The sequence below is a fragment of the Taurulus bubalis genome (assembly GCF_910589615.1).
Source record: "Taurulus bubalis genome assembly, chromosome: 11".
NCBI lineage: Eukaryota > Metazoa > Chordata > Actinopteri > Perciformes > Cottidae > Taurulus > Taurulus bubalis.
In genome coordinates, this window is record NC_136599.1 from 14302133 (window position 1) to 14318955 (window position 16823).

At 38.6% G+C, this 16823-nt stretch overlaps 2 protein-coding genes across 2 annotated transcripts; both read left to right on the top strand.

Annotated features, from left to right (window-relative positions):
- Positions 1–798: 798 nt before the first annotated feature.
- On the top strand, positions 799–4461 carry LOC306743217 (protein lifeguard 2-like; the record flags this gene model as incomplete). The annotated part of the gene is made up of 12 exons (XM_079225713.1): positions 799–813; positions 2129–2216; positions 2391–2479; positions 2638–2702; positions 2805–2858; positions 2965–3015; positions 3107–3146; positions 3404–3441; positions 3697–3784; positions 3908–4003; positions 4146–4199; positions 4312–4461. The coding sequence occupies 12 exons, from the start codon at positions 799–801 to the stop codon at positions 4459–4461; spliced, it is 828 nt and encodes a 275-aa protein (XP_079081839.1).
- A 3320-nt stretch (positions 4462–7781) lies between these two features.
- On the top strand, positions 7782–14934 carry senp1 (SUMO specific peptidase 1; the record flags this gene model as incomplete). Its single annotated transcript, XM_079225765.1, has 18 exons — positions 7782–7912; positions 8137–8195; positions 8288–8469; positions 8557–8632; positions 8740–8932; positions 9067–9202; positions 9288–9406; positions 10031–10314; positions 10432–10495; positions 10710–10748; positions 10839–10923; positions 11016–11156; positions 11832–11960; positions 12178–12381; positions 12469–12548; positions 12684–12768; positions 13582–13677; positions 13760–14934. The coding sequence occupies 18 exons, from the start codon at positions 7782–7784 to the stop codon at positions 13820–13822; spliced, it is 2166 nt and encodes a 721-aa protein (XP_079081891.1). The 3' UTR covers positions 13823–14934.
- Positions 14935–16823: the final 1889 nt, after the last annotated feature.

Sequence of the window (16823 nt, forward strand, 5' to 3'; positions counted from 1 at the left end):
AGTGTGCATATTGTACATAATTCTAGTTATTTGTTGGATATAACTGTAATTTCTATTTGTGCCATATGGATGTTTTATAATCTGCATTCAGTATCAGTTTGGGTTTCCAAATCCAAAATAGTGCAATATCAAATATTTGAATGTTTCTTTTAAAGGGAAAATGTATTCCCAGTAAATGCTGCTCAAGTAGATTAAAGCTATTTTGGGGTTTTATTCAAAATTAACGAAAACCTTTAGCTTTATTGTATTGTTCTGCACCAATCATTTAAAAATATAGACAATCATGAACATTATTTTAAAAGTTAAAGCTGTAAATTGTTCGTGTTTACTAAAGAAAAGCCCCTTGAGTTTTAGGTAATTGAAATGCAAGACTCATATTTAAATTCAATCTCTTAGGTTTTGCTGCAGACAATATTTCTGGATTTCTCTGGACTTCTCTCCTCATTACGGCCTTTGCAGGCATCCATCCTCCCATTTTTCCTGCTGCTGTGGTACAGTCCCAGCTTTTCTCTATGGCGCAGCTTCACCTAGATGCTGCTAGAATGTCCCTCTTTGGGTGAGGGAGGGGTATCTGCACGAGTCTTAACTGCGTTGTTTGGGTATGACGTCACTCGTCGGATGCTATCCAGTCTGAGCAGGCAAGAAGAGCACTGTCAATCTGAGGTCCTTTCCCACCGCGTTCAGTGCTTTTAGACTCTGCAAGAACGACCTTATTGAGAAAGCAGACGCCAGAGCCCCATTGACTGGTTTGGCATACAGAACCAGACAAGCAACTCCAGGACACGACAGACATCCATCATGACAAAGGGCAAGGTATGAGTTTGCTTTAACGCAATTAGTTATTGTTTACATGTTTTTCTTTATTTGTGATTCAAACTAATTTGGATTGTCTGTGTGGGGTCTAGATTATTACATAACAGTGAGTTGATGTGCGTATCTCTACTCCATTCCTTAAATCTCACTATTGTGACATGCGTAATGTTAATGAAGGCTTTTCAGTTGTGCTTACCGCCATGATTGAGTCATTTTAATGAATGAACAAAAACTTGGCTGGTGTATTTTAATAACTACTTTAATGTCCTGCAGTGTAGTAGCATGTTGTATTTTGTATTCTTATTGAAATTATATTAGTTGTGCTGTTTGTAAGCAGTTGAGTCACCTGAATTTATATGAATGAAATGCGTCACAGGCTGCATATCATATTGCGTCACGATGATAACCCGTTTCTTTAACGTGGAGCTACTCTCTCCGAGTCACTCTGTGCCCCGTATGCTGTCAACCAAATGGTAAAAACAGTGTCGAGTGGCTATAATTCTGAGTTTTTCAAGTATCGCCGTTGAATATTTAATAACGAGAAACCGATGCTCTGTTCCCGGGCTCACGTCAGTCAGCTGTGCCGCGCTGCTGCATAACAATAGGACCCGTCAACAGTAAGAGGCACATTAACTGTCATGAGCACTGCAAACGGGTTAAAGTCAATTAGTTGGAGTTGGCTCTATATTTAGAGATGAGACAGTTGATGTGTCGAAGTGTGAATTAAAAGCAGTGGATATCAGATTGGAAGGCATTCACTGCGGAAGTAGAGATGGATTATTAAACTATTTAGATATTAGTATCTTCTTACGATGACAATAAACATCCTTATCCTTAAGTGTAACGCTAAGAAGCTATCAATAGTATTTACAGGCAAGGAAAACACTTGAACTTTCTGCCGAAATGTCTATAAAATATGATGTAAATACAAGTATAAGTGATTATAATGCAATGCAACACTGTCCGACAATGTCTGCATATCCTCGTGACCATAGTATCTTGATAGCCTTTTTTTCACTTTCTAATCTGGAAAAGCTCCTTCAATATGACTCGCTTGTAATCATCCTGAATAGTCTAAGCGTTATACAGTGTGATCCTTTGCACCATAAATGTTACAATGTTATACTTTAAGTGAGTGTGTTTTATCACACTAATTAACCTTGCTTACACTCTAGGGAGCAAGTGCTTAAAGCATATGCAAAACTGGTATAGTATCTGAAACTTTTCAGTTAAAAGTGATTCACCCTTACCTTAAATATGTAAAAGACTAATCTGAAAAATGACAATTTGTTCATCTTTTGTGCTCCTGTGTCAGCTGTCCCTTGCAAACAAGGCCTCCAATGGCTCCAGTGTCGAAGCTTTAGTGGCACCAACTCCTCCCAGCTATGAGGAAGCCACTGCAGGTATGGCAACACATTATCCTCCTGTATCTGATCATGAAGTTAGTATCATCATCTTCAACATATACATTTGGTAATGTTTTTTTTTAGGATAGTGTGGTAGGATTACAGAATATGTTGACTGTCATGCATATGCATCTTAACCACCAAAAAGTCTTAAATAAACGTGTTGTCCAGGCACCAGTGCTCCTTGCTACAATGACGTTGAGACGCTCACAGAGTGCAACTGGGATGATCGCAACATCAGGAGGATCTTTATCCGGAAGGTATCAAAAAGCTTTATTAATCATGTTAGCTCTGTTGTGAATGCTGTGCATCACTGATAATTTACCTCAAATTAATATTGTTATTGTATTGCAGAGTCCTGCTCAGCACATACATGTACATGTGCAAGTATGCAATATTTTGCATGGCTTTCTTTCAGGTGTACGCCATCTTGATGATCCAGCTTTTGGTGACTCTCGCGATTGTGGCTATTTTCACATTCTGGTGAGTGTAAAAACAATCTTTTTTTTAATTGTCTCTCATGTGTAACAATATTGAACAAGTGATTCTGGGTAGTGATCTTACTTCAGACTGTGTTCCTTTTAGTGACCCAGTGAAAGACTACATTCAAAGTAACCCTGGCTGGTACTGGGCGTCTTAGTAAGTAACAGGACTCAGTCTCAACTCAATAATACACAGTTCTCTGTAAATTTTTTGGTCACTTCCACCGAACTAAATATCTAACCATGTTTCTGTTGTTCACCAGTGCTGTGTTCTTTGTCACATACTTGACCCTATCTTGCTGCTCTGCACCAAGGTAAGTTAAAAGCTCTCAGAATTAAATGCACATAACAACAAAACAAAAACCAAACAGTGTTGTGACTCCAAACTTCTACTCACTCCTACAGGAGACAGTTTCCATGGAATCTGATTCTGCTTGGCATCTTCGTGAGTACAAGGCACATGTTACATGTGTTTCGTATAGATGGAGCTTTTTATTTTAACTGTTTTCAAAACAAATCATAGATGAACAATATCTTTTACTCTGTAACTTCCACAAATGTTTGTAAGTTGAGAGCTAAAAGGATCTAGAACTAATTTATTGATATATTTTATAACATGTAATGTTTTCCAGCCATGCCTTGTCGAAAGAGATTTGAACAGAAACCTGCATTTTTACATGACTATAATATGTTCTGTTGCAGACCCTCTCACTCTCCTACATGACAGGGATGTTGTCCAGGTACACTTTTATGCTTGCTCACGGTTTTATGTCATTGGCTTGTGTTACTTTGCATTGTTTCTTTCTGCTTTAGACTCTCTCCTTCGCTAGCATGATGGCATTTGCATTCAGATAATAAGGCAGCAGTGTATTTTCTTTACAGTATGTGAGGTTGTATGTGCAGCCATTAATGTAGGCCTATATAAAACTGTGCTGTGTATTCTGTTTAAAATGTCTTGAAACATTTTCAGTAAATTGTGTTTCTTGTTTGAATAGCTTCTATAACACCAAGTCAGTGGTGATGTGTCTGGGCATCACAGCAGCTGTCTGTCTCCTGGTCACAGTCTTCAGCTTCCAAACTAAAGTGAGGAAAAAACAATGTTACTTTACAGTACTTCAGATATTATATAGAGTAAAAATCAATCTCATGTCAGCTTTTCACACTGTTGGATTAACAGGTTTGATTTCATGTGTTTTCTCCATATAGTTCGATGTGACATCCTACCAAGGCGTGCTCTTTGTCTTCTGCATGGTCATGTTCCTCTCTGGACTGGTGCTGGCACTCGTTCTTCCCTTTAAATATGTAAGTGAAATACAGCAGTTACATCAGTTGTAACTGTAAGACTGGAATGTGGAAGACTTTCACACAATCCGGATATAGTTCCATCAAATGCATATGTAAATTAAAAGTTTTCAAACTAATCTCATTCATTTTTGCCATTAAGGTACCCTGGTTGGATGCCACCTACGCTGTCCTAGGAGCCATACTGTTTACAATGGTAAGGGTACATACACTGTCAAGCCATTACTGGTAGTCAACAATGTATGCCCTTTTCTATTGAAAGCCGAAATAAACAGAAAGATGCCTTACTGTTTTATTTTCTGTTGCAGTTTTTGGCATTTGACACCCAGCTCCTCATGGGGAACAAACGCTACAGCATGAGTCCAGAGGAGTACGTCTTTGCCTCTCTCAACATCTACCTAGATATCATCTACATCTTCTCCTTCTTCCTCCAAATCTTTGGAACAAGACGAGAATAAACCATCGGCCCACCTTTCTTATCTGTGAGGGACGGGAATCTAGGCAGACATTATTTTGATGACAATGCTTCCAAATGTAACAGCTTTATTTTTTGCCTGACACTGTTAAGGCCACAAATAGTTTGTGAATCTCCTGTACAGCTATACATTTACATAGATGTATGTCAGTGTTCACATCCAAAATGTCTACAACCTTCCCCTCCTCTCTAGCATGTTGTGAACCCACACCACTTTATGGTATTAGCTTACTAGCTTTACCAGCAAGAAACAATCAGTGATCTTATTTCATTTAACGTAGAAAAAAACATACTGTGAGTGTTTATCTGAAGTTGTATGGGTGTCTTTATGTCCATACCTGCTTAGATATCCCAAATGTCCTGCAAAAGATAGATGTCAGTGCTCTTTGAGAGGTATGTGATATATGATACATTATGCATGACTCTTAAAAAGCTCCAACTATACCAATTTTAGTCATCACATCATTGGACTATTGTTGTTGGTGAGCACAAATGTGATTACAAAAAAGACTTCCTGTGTTTTCAAGCATATCCAATGTTGTATCAATCCTGTGAATTGCAAGGAACCCCATGCTGTTGTTTTTTTAGCTTTTGAATGACATGAAATATTATTTATTGGATTCAGGATATTGTTACTCATTTCTGACTTGATTTGACTATTTTGCTCTGAGGCTGTCATTCATTGCTCTCCTATTGTTATGTTGTTTACTAGTAGTATATCATTTGCTCTATATATATATATATATATATATATATATATATATATATATATATATATATATATATATATATATATATATATATATATTTGAACCTGAAAGTTTTAATTGAATATTGTGTAGACATATTTTTTTTTTTTCCATGAAAGATATTTAGTTTGGGCAAAGATTGATTGTTGGCATTATAGTTTTCAGTCTTGGTATTATTTCAATTTATTTATTTGGTCTTAAGTGGTTTCACATGATAATCAATATAAAGATGACGGTGACATACGTGCATACATTTATTGTAACTTTTGATGAGGCCTGATTTTATGGAAGGGCTTGAAAGCTATATTTCCTGACATTTGAAGTTTATTTTTTTATGACAGAATGATATATTTCAGATAGTCTGTAGTATTAAATGGTGAGTTTGAACCATATGAATTCATAAGTCGTCTAAAGTGGCCTTGCACTACCTTCATGTGATGATATTGATGCAGTACATTGTTTTTTAGAGAACCCTGCATTTAACTGACACATTGGTGTTACTGTATTGATTTATTAAAGGGTGAATGTGTCTGAATGGACATGGAGTGTCTCTGATTTAATAAGTAATAATATGCCTGAACACTTCTACATTACCTAGTAGCATTACCTTTCGTGTTAATCATGAAACACAATCTAAGAAAATCATTTAAGAAATATTTTATTATGCAACTTTTTATAGGACAAAAGAGAGCTTAACTTCATTTTTATATTTTCAGCTTAAACATCTCAGTGTTATGGAGGTGTCTTTCTAAATACAATGAATATTCTCTTGAATCCCTTGTACTAACACACTTCCTCCGTTAAAATTGGATGCAGTTCCTGTTAATTACCAGCACTCTGGTCTGCAGATAAAATACTTTTCATATTATTTTCAGTTGTGTGTGAAGTAGCTTATCCCACAATTTGTTCTGTTTATTTTAGAGCCGTAGTTCTATTTTTTTAAGTGTGTTTGTGAAAATTGGGCATTTCAATGTTTAGCTTAATAGTACAAATTAAAAAAGGATTTATCATAACATATTTTGTCCAAAAAGTGTTTATATGTGTGTCTGCATGTTCAGGTTTCCCTATGGCTGTTTGGTCCACACAATTCCTCAGGGCCTAAGGACCATAAGGGTGAGGTAGTGCTGCTTTGGCAGGTCATAGCTGGTCTTAATCAGAATCAGAATCAGAACCATTTATTTGCCAGGTATGTTTACACAAACAAGGAATTTTTCTTGGCGGAAGGTGCATAACCTTAAACATTACACTGGACAATAAACAATCCATAATCAACGACAACAACAGTGGAATAGATATTAAATTAAGTATAAAATAAAGTGCTCAGACAAACAGATAAAAGTAATTTAAAGTGTAATGTTAAGGTGACATGTGTATTTAATGTGTAATATGAAGTGTGAAGGGATATGCAGGGGAGTGACCGGTAAGAAATAGTCCTGGGGGTGACAGAGTCAGTCAGTGGGGGACCAGGGCTCTGTTGATGAGCCCGACTGCCGATGGGAAGAAGCTGTTGGTGTGGCGTGAGGTCTTGGTCCTGATGGTCCACAAATAGGATCCTGGCGTAGGTTCCTGGGGAGTCCAGATGCTGGAGGATGGAGGGCTAGGTTGACAGCATCGTCTATAGGCCTGTTGGCCCTGTAGGCGATGCTGCAGGGAGTCCAGGAGTGGGTCTGAGGACCAGGCGCTCAAAGGACTTCCTGACCACAGAGGTCAGGGTCACGGGCCTGTAGTCATTGAGTCGAATATGACTGATTAAAGCATGAGATAACACACGTTGTGACTGTATGTGTTTGGCATTACAAATAGGATTATTTAATTTAAATTATAAAAAAAATCAGAGAAGAAAAGATCGACTATTCATCCACAACACGCAATATTGTTCGTGCGTGAGTACGAAGATATAAAAGTGTAAACGCCAAATAATTGCGTGCGTGTGGTCTACATGTGTTCAGGAACCAAAGCCGGCGTGTGTGACGTGATATTAAATGGTCTCCTCCAGTCTTCAATCAACCAATAAGAAACGGGTACACTCGGATTCACAGCGTCCAGTCAGCCAATCACAGCGTGGGATGCTCGAGCGTCGTATTCAGCCATGTTGTGGTTTTGAATGAGGAAGAAGCGGGAGATAATATTCTTCAACGAGTTTATATGCGTTTTAAAGTCACGTTAGAGATATATAAATGAGTTGGGGTGTGACTCAAAATGATGACCGTTTTTCCGAACGCGTTGGTTGCGACTTGTCGCATTCCAGCTGGAATTTAAACATACTTCCATAAATTAGCCGCGTCGTAGCAACGTTAGCTAGCGAGCTAGTTAGCATAGTGTGCTAGCGAGGCAATTAGCTAACTAAGTCGCAACTGACTAGCTAACGGGGCGCTCGTTTCGTGGGAATTTGTAAAATGGTAATGCTGAGGCGCGTTAGGTTTTGAAAGAGCCTCAGCTAACCCGCCTCAGTCGGATGAAGCGCGTTGGCTCCGTGAGGTTTGACAGGTAGACTTAAAGCAGCTACAGCGATTCATCTTCAAACCAGCGGCGTTATTTATTAAACTTTTGAGCCATGTTGAATACAATCTACGAATGGGTAGAAACGAGCTTTGCCAATCTTCGCAATGGTGAGCCAGCTGTAGAGGACTCTGAACATCGGACCCCGGGCGATGGTCCGTTAAGGAGGAAAAGACCAATTGAATGGTATGATCGGTAACAGCATTGTTCCCTTGTGTCACCAGCAGTCAGTGTGGTTAAAAAGACCGACTCCAGTCTGCTTTGAAGTTATTTATGAGTCAGTGTACCGTTTCTGTTGACCCGCTGGTCATTTATTTTTGTTACGTGAAGAAATTAGTTATTTTCATTTAGTCGAAATCAATAGATTGTTGATTAACTGTATGGCCTATGTCTGTTTTTCCCCCCTTAAGTTTGGAAGATGGACAAAACATTGACCAAGATGGCATAATCAGAAAGAAATCTCGAATGGGTAATTAATAACTAACTGTGAGTATATGTAATGATAAAGATAAGTCAGTATGATCCTACTTACAATTCTCTGTCTTTTTAAAATGTCTCTAGGAGATCTTATTGAAACAGTCAAGGTTGCAGCTGAAGGGGTTAAGAGCCACAGCTCCAGTGTGGCTACATGGATGAGAAACAATGTGAGCCCTACTTTGAGCAATATGCTGCCTGCCTTTCCCGGTCCTTCACTTGGAGAACCACAGCCCTCAACATCAGCAGCAGTCTGGGCTGGGATGCCGGTAAGGAATAAATGTCTGAGTCCAGACTGTCGATGTCAAATCATGTTTGCCTTGATTTAAACATGTCATGTATGTGTTTGGTTTCAGATTGTTGAAAGGAACTGTCTGGATGAGGCGTTCGCTGCTCCCTCGACAACATTAGAGTGGAAAACATCCAAATCGGGTAAAATTGTCACTTAAAGCGTTGTGTAAGCTTTTGCAGCATGGTAGCTAAAGTTTGAGCAAGCTCTTGGAAAGAAGTTAATTATTCTGTTTGTTTGTCTACTCTAGAATGGTTGCGCCATGAGAAGAACATGATGGGATCAAAAGTTTGTCGGCGACAAGTGTGCATGAGTCCTACACATCGTGAAGTGCCAAAAATAAATGGGCATTCAGTCAATTTGCCACCCTCCATCACCCCAAAATTGCACCCATCTCCACGTCTAGGCAGGCCCCTAAACCTCCGACCATATGGAACACCAAGGTATTCGTTGTCTTTGTTTTTACCTCTTTTCCATTTCAAAAGTTTCTTTTTGTTATATGAAGTGTCATTATACTTTGTGAACTATGGTCAATTGATGATGTTTTGATTACAACACTGTAATTTTGTGTTTGCAGTTTTAGTGGAGTGGCAAGCAGCTCATGCACTAGTATGTATGAGAAGACATTTCCCATAAAAGTGGTGCAGAGCCCAACACACAGCACCTCATCTGGGCACATGCACAATGCCAGGCCCCGCTGTACAGCACAGCAGGTCAGACACCAGAAAAAATGTAATTCCTGTGAACTCAGTTTTTGCATTTCTCCATTTATTTCATGGTTTTCCTCTGTTTGTCCAGTCTGTTTGTGAAGAGGAGAAGGAGGTCTACAGGCAGCTTCTGACCATGGTCTCTGGTGGTCAGTCATCTTTCCTTCACAACGGCAGCTCACACACCATTGTGAGGTCCCACAGAGATTTGTACGTATTAATACAAATACAGTAAACATTAACGATGCCAAACCCTCAGTGAAATATGCAAAGGAATACATAGTGTTCTGTTCGAATGCAGTCACATGTCAGTAGGTGTCTTCAAAAGTATAAGATCAACAGTAGTGTTTTATCCATAACTCTAGTTCCATCTGAAAGTTGTTTAGAGATACTCAATGGTATATTAATGCCCAAATTGCAAAACCTTCTATCTGCAAAATGATCCAGGAAAAGTGTGCTGGACCTACTATCTGCACTTTGTATTTTTTGTAAATTGTTGTATTATGTATTGGCTATCCTTAACAAATAGCATTCTGCAAGAAAACAACACCTTTTTTTTGTATTCTAAAAAAAAGTGAATTTTTCAGATGGGCGGTTTTGCTCTTCGGCCATTGATATGTGCTTTGTAGTTGGAACTGGTCTGCAAGGCATAAAACTACCAGTTATTGTCCATCTGAACTCTAATCCATTTTACTACATTCATGTAGGCAGTGAATTGGAATGATAAATACATTTGAACAGTTCCATTTCTATCCTTTATCCCTTTGACTGTTCTGGACTTTATCAAGATAAGTGCCTGCTCTCATTTGCTTACCCCTGTCACTTTCTCATCAGTACCAGCTTCCTGACTACCAGCCGCAGACTGCTGCAGTTGCCTTCCCCTTCTAGGTCAGCAGTAGGAGGGACTTCAGAGGGAGCCAGCAGTACCCCCAGCCCCACAGGGATGTCCAGCCAGAGCTCCAGCAACCTGCCCAGCCCAGTGCGGAATTCCAATAGGCCTGGGATCCAGACGTGGTCTCTGGACACAGACCCCAGCTCTAGCAGAGCAGCTGCTCTCCCAGCAGCTCCCTCCCCATCTGTTCTTATGGATAACTCTTCTCAGGACACACAATCATCAGGTAACATTTTCCACCCACTTGTGTGTGCACTTAATGGAAACTAAGGCATCGGGAATCAAATATTGGCTTGCTTCTGTACTTGTTCTTTAGTTGTAATCTCCTTGTCTTTTCTTGCAGCTCATGATGGTGACTCTGTAATTATTATAAATGAGAAAAAGGGTAAAAAGCAAGAACGCTCAAGGTTAGTATTGTTTTTCACTCTGTGTTGTCAAATGTAGATGTCTTAACATTTCATATTGGGTGCTGTTACTTCATTTAAAAAATGTTAATGGAATTTGGATAAAACCAGACACAATGTTAAGTTTGATACTTGGTGGAGTAAAAACAATGACTCATCTCAACAAAGCTAAGAGTCAACTCAAGTTTTGCATTAACTGATTTCTCTGTTTTTATAGTGTGCCATGTTTCCAAGCAGAGTTATGGATCAAAGAATTGTAAGTACACTCCAATGTATTTGATTATATAAATAATCCATTAATAACTGATATTATGTTTGAACAGAGAAACATCTTTTGTCACTGTAGGACTAGTATGTACGACTCTCGGGCGAGAGAAAGACGGAGACAGATTGATGAGCAGGAGGCCCTGGCTGCTCTGCTGCTACGACAGGTGAGTGGGCACCACTGAAGTTCTCTTTCAGATTCGGTTGTATCTCGACCTCTTATCCCACTCATCTGTGTAATTTTGTTTCTGATTCCTAGCGCCTGTCTGATGAGTCGCAACGCAGCCCAGATGTGGAGGTCCATGTTCGAGTTCCTTTGGAGAAGGAGGTTCCTTTGACTCTTGTGATAGAAGAACTAAAGTCATCAGAAGAGAAACCCGAATTCCCCGAATTCACAGAGGTGTGGTCATTGTGTCTTAATGTTTAATGTGTATAGAATTCATTTAGACGACACAAGACTTGCTTTCCCATGTATTTCTGACTTTCTCATGTCTCCCTTTTTTTTTTTTTTAAAGCAGTTGAAAGTAAACAGTGACGAAATGGCCCTGTTGTTTTGCTGTGCATGTTGATTTATCGTAAATTCCTTCTAGCGGATATTAAGTGCTCTATGCTACTTAAAGCTTGGGTTGGTTGGTAATCTTGAGAAACTAGCAAGAGTATGTTAGATTTAGAAAAATATCCAACTGATCAACCCTGCTCAGTGTTGCCAACTCTATTCTAATGAAAGCAGCAAGCAGCACTAGCTTAAAAAAGTTGTTAAATCTAGAATGAAACTTGCCAGGTCACCTACATGACAGCCTGTCTCTTCAGGCCTCCCCAAAGCCCCCGTGAAAATTATAATTGTGTAAATGTGAAAAAATACTACAGTGAATACAAACAACAAACTTGGCCTTTTTAAGTTCAGACCAAATTTATTTTTTTTTCAAACTTTTTTTAATCCCATTCTTTGGTTCAAAATGATTTAGATATTAGATTTAAGAATAAAACGGGCATTATTCGTTGTTTCTGCAGGCTGTCAAGCGTTATCATATTTGATATTTCTTGCTTTTTCACATGTTGCTGTCTTTCTATTAAGGAAATGGAGGCTGACGTGAACAGGGCGCTGAGAGGCGGTAACCATGAAGTTTTAAGTGAAGGTTTTGGTCTCAGCCTCACACGCAAAGACCTGCAGACCCTCAGCAACCTTAACTGGCTCAATGATGAGGTGGGTGTACATGATCCTCAAGGTCAGATCTGTGTGTGAATGATCAGCATTCATTTTGCACCAGATTGACACATGCCTGTTTTGATTATGTATAAATCACAATGGTCAAAGAAATACTTAACCATGATTATTTTGTGCATGTAATGATTGTCCCACAGCTAAGTCGTACAGTTGTGCTTGATCGGTTAATTGAAACTCTCCCTCCTTAATCTCCAAGGTCATCAACTTTTACATGAACCTGTTGGTGGAGCGCAGCAAGGACCCCAACCTGCCATCAGCCAATACCTTCAACACTTTTTTCTATCCCAAGCTGCGCAGTAGTGGCTACTCAGCTGTCCGCCGCTGGACCAAAAAGATGGACATCTTTTCTAAAGACATCCTACTGGTTCCTGTCCACTTGGGGGTGCACTGGTGCCTCTCTGTAAGTCTTAATGGCCATAATTGCAAACCTGGAGGTAACAATCTTGGACTTTATGTTGCAGTTTTATTGTGAAACACTTTCTCTTAGGTGGTGGATTTCCGCAAAAAGGCTATATTGTACTTTGATTCCATGGGAGGAAACAATGATGAAGCATGCCGAATGTTGTTGTGAGTTTCAGTTTTTTCAATTTTTGTTTGTTAAATGGGATATATATATTTGGAGAGATAAATGTAACTCCTGCTAAATTATTTTTCGAAACCATCAAAGTGTAAAAAAAGTAATTACGTTTGTTTTCCCTCCAGTGAATACCTGCAACAGGAAAGTAAGGACAAGAAGGGCAAAAAGATGGATACCTCAGGCTGGACTCTGCACAGTAAAAAGCGCAATGTATGTCTTTAACACATGAGGACAGAAAGCATAAAGTAGTCTGTTTTCATTGTTGTGCCATGCTGTATGATCAATCTGCATGTGTTTTGAGTTTTTGGATGAGTTTCCATCATCAGCAGAAAGTTCCAGGTTATTCTTCTAGGAGTAAAAGTTCCTCCCTCCTTGTCCAGGTTCATGCTGCACTGCAGCATTCTTAACCAATGGACTCGTTTTGATAGAAGTAGAATAGAATGCTACTTGTAAAGCCATCCTAGTTTTGTGTTAAGTCCTTACCAAGTTATTGGTAGCTAGTATTCTGTAAGGGGGGCAAGCCTATAAATCATCTGCCATATAGCCTATGTTGTTTCACTGGCACATCGATGGCCCTGTGGAAATAGTCTTAGTTCCCTGGTCGTATTTCGGGAGCAGCCACGCCTGTAGGTTAATCTTGGTTTCCTAATGTACTGTGTTTCTCATTAACAGAGCAGTGTAATTTACAATATTGCTTTGTCTTACTTCGACATTGGAGCTTGGTCATTAGAGCAGGGATACTTCTGCAATAGCGAAGAGAAACTATGCTATATACTGTGTAAAATATATGAATACTGCTATTGCCTTGTCAGTAACAACATTTCGAATGATGCTGGATGCTTATCGAGGAAAAAATCCACTCTAAATATGATAGAATTTTCAAAGCAAAATTCTCGCAGTTGGTAAAGTAATTAGATAATCATTGTTATTGATAAAATATCCTGTCAAACCTGTATAAATAATTTTAGTCATTTTATATCATGGAATGTCCAATAACATCTTTTACTTTTCCTTTGCTTTCAGGAAATCCCACAGCAGATGAATGGTAGCGACTGTGGAATGTTCACATGCAAATATGCAGATTACATTACCAAAGACAAGCCAATCACATTCACACAGGTAACCGTAAACGAAGATTAATCTGCTAACCATCATGATAGTGGCCTAAAAATGTCTTGCATGACGTCTCTCTCCTTCACAGAACCACATGCCCTACTTCAGAAGACGGATGGTTTGGGAGATTCTGAAGCACAAGCTGTTGTAAATGTGTGCAGTCGGCTCACTATATATTGGAAACACGAGTCGTAACGATGGCTGAGCTCTGCTCAACAGCATGATCTACTCGCAGTAGTCCTGTTTTGGGAAAGACTTGCACACCAGCTCAACAGATCAGGAACCAGCTCAGCTACTCTGCATCCTCTACCGTCAGTCAAGCTCTCAGCTGATCTTGGCTGATGGGATGTTGCTGGAGCACCAAGCACTGCCTCCCAGTCCTCTACTCCACTTGGGTGTTTTTTGGGGCACCATGGAGCATCAGTTTAGCAGCTGAAACACTGCGTGTTTTGTATTGCCTAGCCAGAACTGTATTTTTAATTCACACTTGTACTGACTTACAAACCATACTCGGAGCTGCAATGGTCCGTTTGATGCAGACGTACAAGTTTACAAGTTGTTTTTGTCTTACAGGGAGATGAGCACATTATGGTGCTTCATTTTTTGTAACGACAGTAATACTACTTTTCAGTGTTGCTGTCAATGTTTGATACTTTTGGTACGTTTAAAGGAAAATAAACTTAACCATGAAAACTCAAAGTTTGAATGGCTTCTAGTCTTAAAAATCGGTGTCTTAATATTTGGGTGCACAATTTTTTAAAATTGTTTTCCCCTCCATAATATAAACATTTCACCTAAAACAACTATTTTTGTAGTCTGTTTGATTAAGAGGCCCAAAGCTTCCTCCAGCATTGCCTCAGAGTATGGTTTATAAAGGAAATAGAACGTTTACCTTGCCACATACATACTTACAAGTGTGATTAAAAACACGCTTGGTTACATTCTGAAATAGCAGGGTTAAAAAAAAAAAGTATGATAGTCTTGATACAAGATTGTAAATTAAGGTTCAAAGTCTATTTTATGTATTTCAGAGTCTTGTTTTGCAGCAACTTTTGAGCATATTCAATATATTTTGAACTTTGTACATATTTAAAACATATACAGCCTCTTGAACAATGTAATATACTTTTTCTTTATGGGATTCTTAAGTTTTTTTAAAAATCTAGATTCAAGTCTGTTTTAGAAATACATTATCATGTATTGTGACTGTTATTTGTGTATTACCTCAAAATGAATCGGGTTTGATAAACATGAGAGAACCTGGATGTGATTCGGCTCATTTGAAGGGCATGATCTGTTATACAACATATTCACTTGCAAATAGTCCTGTGTAACAAAAAGCACACGCACCACAGTGAAAACATTTATTTAAATAAAAAAGACACGTTTTAAATCAAACCAAGTTGAACGTTTAATAGCTGTGGGGTTTTGTTTCTAGGAACATGACAAAGACGTGTATGATAGCACAGACACACAAACATCTACTGAAGGAGGTTGTTTGATGCACAAAACAAACGGAGGACTGCACAGACATCTGAACATGAGTTAAGAACAGACCCATATGTGACTTGATATATTCAATGACCTTCAGCGAGAAGATTTCTAAATACTCAATCCAACATTAGCAGCAATAGTTTGTTAGACTCAATAAGCCACTATTCAGTTTTTCTCCAATGTTTAGGATAGAAACAATTGAACACAAGATAGTCATATAAAGATTTATTTGCTTTATATATCTATTTTCAGAGTAGTTTGAGATGGCAAAAATTCTTCAACAATAGTGCATAAACAAAACAAAAACAACCAAGCCAAACAAGTCTGAGTAGCACTTCACTCCCTTTCAGTGAAATCTAAGGCATTTCTGTGAAGTTTAATTATTCGGCACGAAAGCAAGTTAACAAGTGGGACCAGACAGGGCACACAACATATAACCAGAACATCTGTACTGGATGGAATGGTGAACTACATCTAATACAAACCTACTTTATGCATCATAAAGGTTGGGGAGATGCGTGGCCGTACCCGCCTTCATTCACATAAAGCACACCTGCCAAATTCACATGATCAACTACATTTTGGTATGAAATAGTTCCCTTTTAATGCCGCAATTTTACTAAAAATCCATGAACCATAGATGAATGTGTCAGTCAAACAAATCTTAACGTATGTATCATAAAAAGATAAAGCCAGAATGCAAAGTCATATTGGGAGGTGTCTCTTGGATATCTGTGGTATTGCATTTATAAGGTTAATAAATAAATTGCATAGATCGTCAGACCTTGAGCGTGTTCTCCGAGCACTGGACGGAAGAGTTAAAGGATGTGGACACAGAACCAGCTGTGAACGGCCGTGAGACCTACTGAAGTCGGTTATTGCCTGCGAACCTTGGACACAAACTGAATCTACATTTCTCTGACAGGATGAGGTAAGTCAAGGTTTGAACATATCACTTATCTGACTGTAGCAATGCATCTGAACCTAGCATACATAATGAATCCATGATCAGGAGTCATGTTCACAAATTGCCAACATTTGTGACACAGACAGAACTGAGTTGTCTGTAAAAAAACAAACATTAAAGCCTCTTTCACATCAACACTGAAACAAGAACTAGAGAACTCGGCAAACATACAAACAAATCACGATTTCAAAAACAGTTGCAAACATCTATTTCTCACTAATTGAGGCGCACAACACACTATCAAAAATAAAAACAAAACATCTTTGAAAAATAGGATCAATCTTAAAAAGTATTAAAACTGAATAAAAACAACAACAAACTTAATAAAACCGTTAAATACGAAATGTAAAAAAAACATGAGGGTGAAAAACAGAAATAGAGAAGTGGATGCAAACACAACAAAGGTCAGTTTTAAAGCATCTGCACTGGCCATAATAAACCATGATCATGTTTTATATTATTAAAATAACTGAAGCTTCACTACACGGATAAAGGAAAATCAAAAAAAAGCCTAAATACATTTATATCTCTTATTTACAGGCAGCTCTGCGTGAGATGTGATCCCTGTTAAGCAACTTTGGATTTCATCAAGTGGAGCAGCTCAACGTGAACAAATATTTAGAACTTTCTGATAATAATCTCAGGAATGCTTCAAATCTATTTAGCTCTTTTAACAAAGTCTTCTGATTGT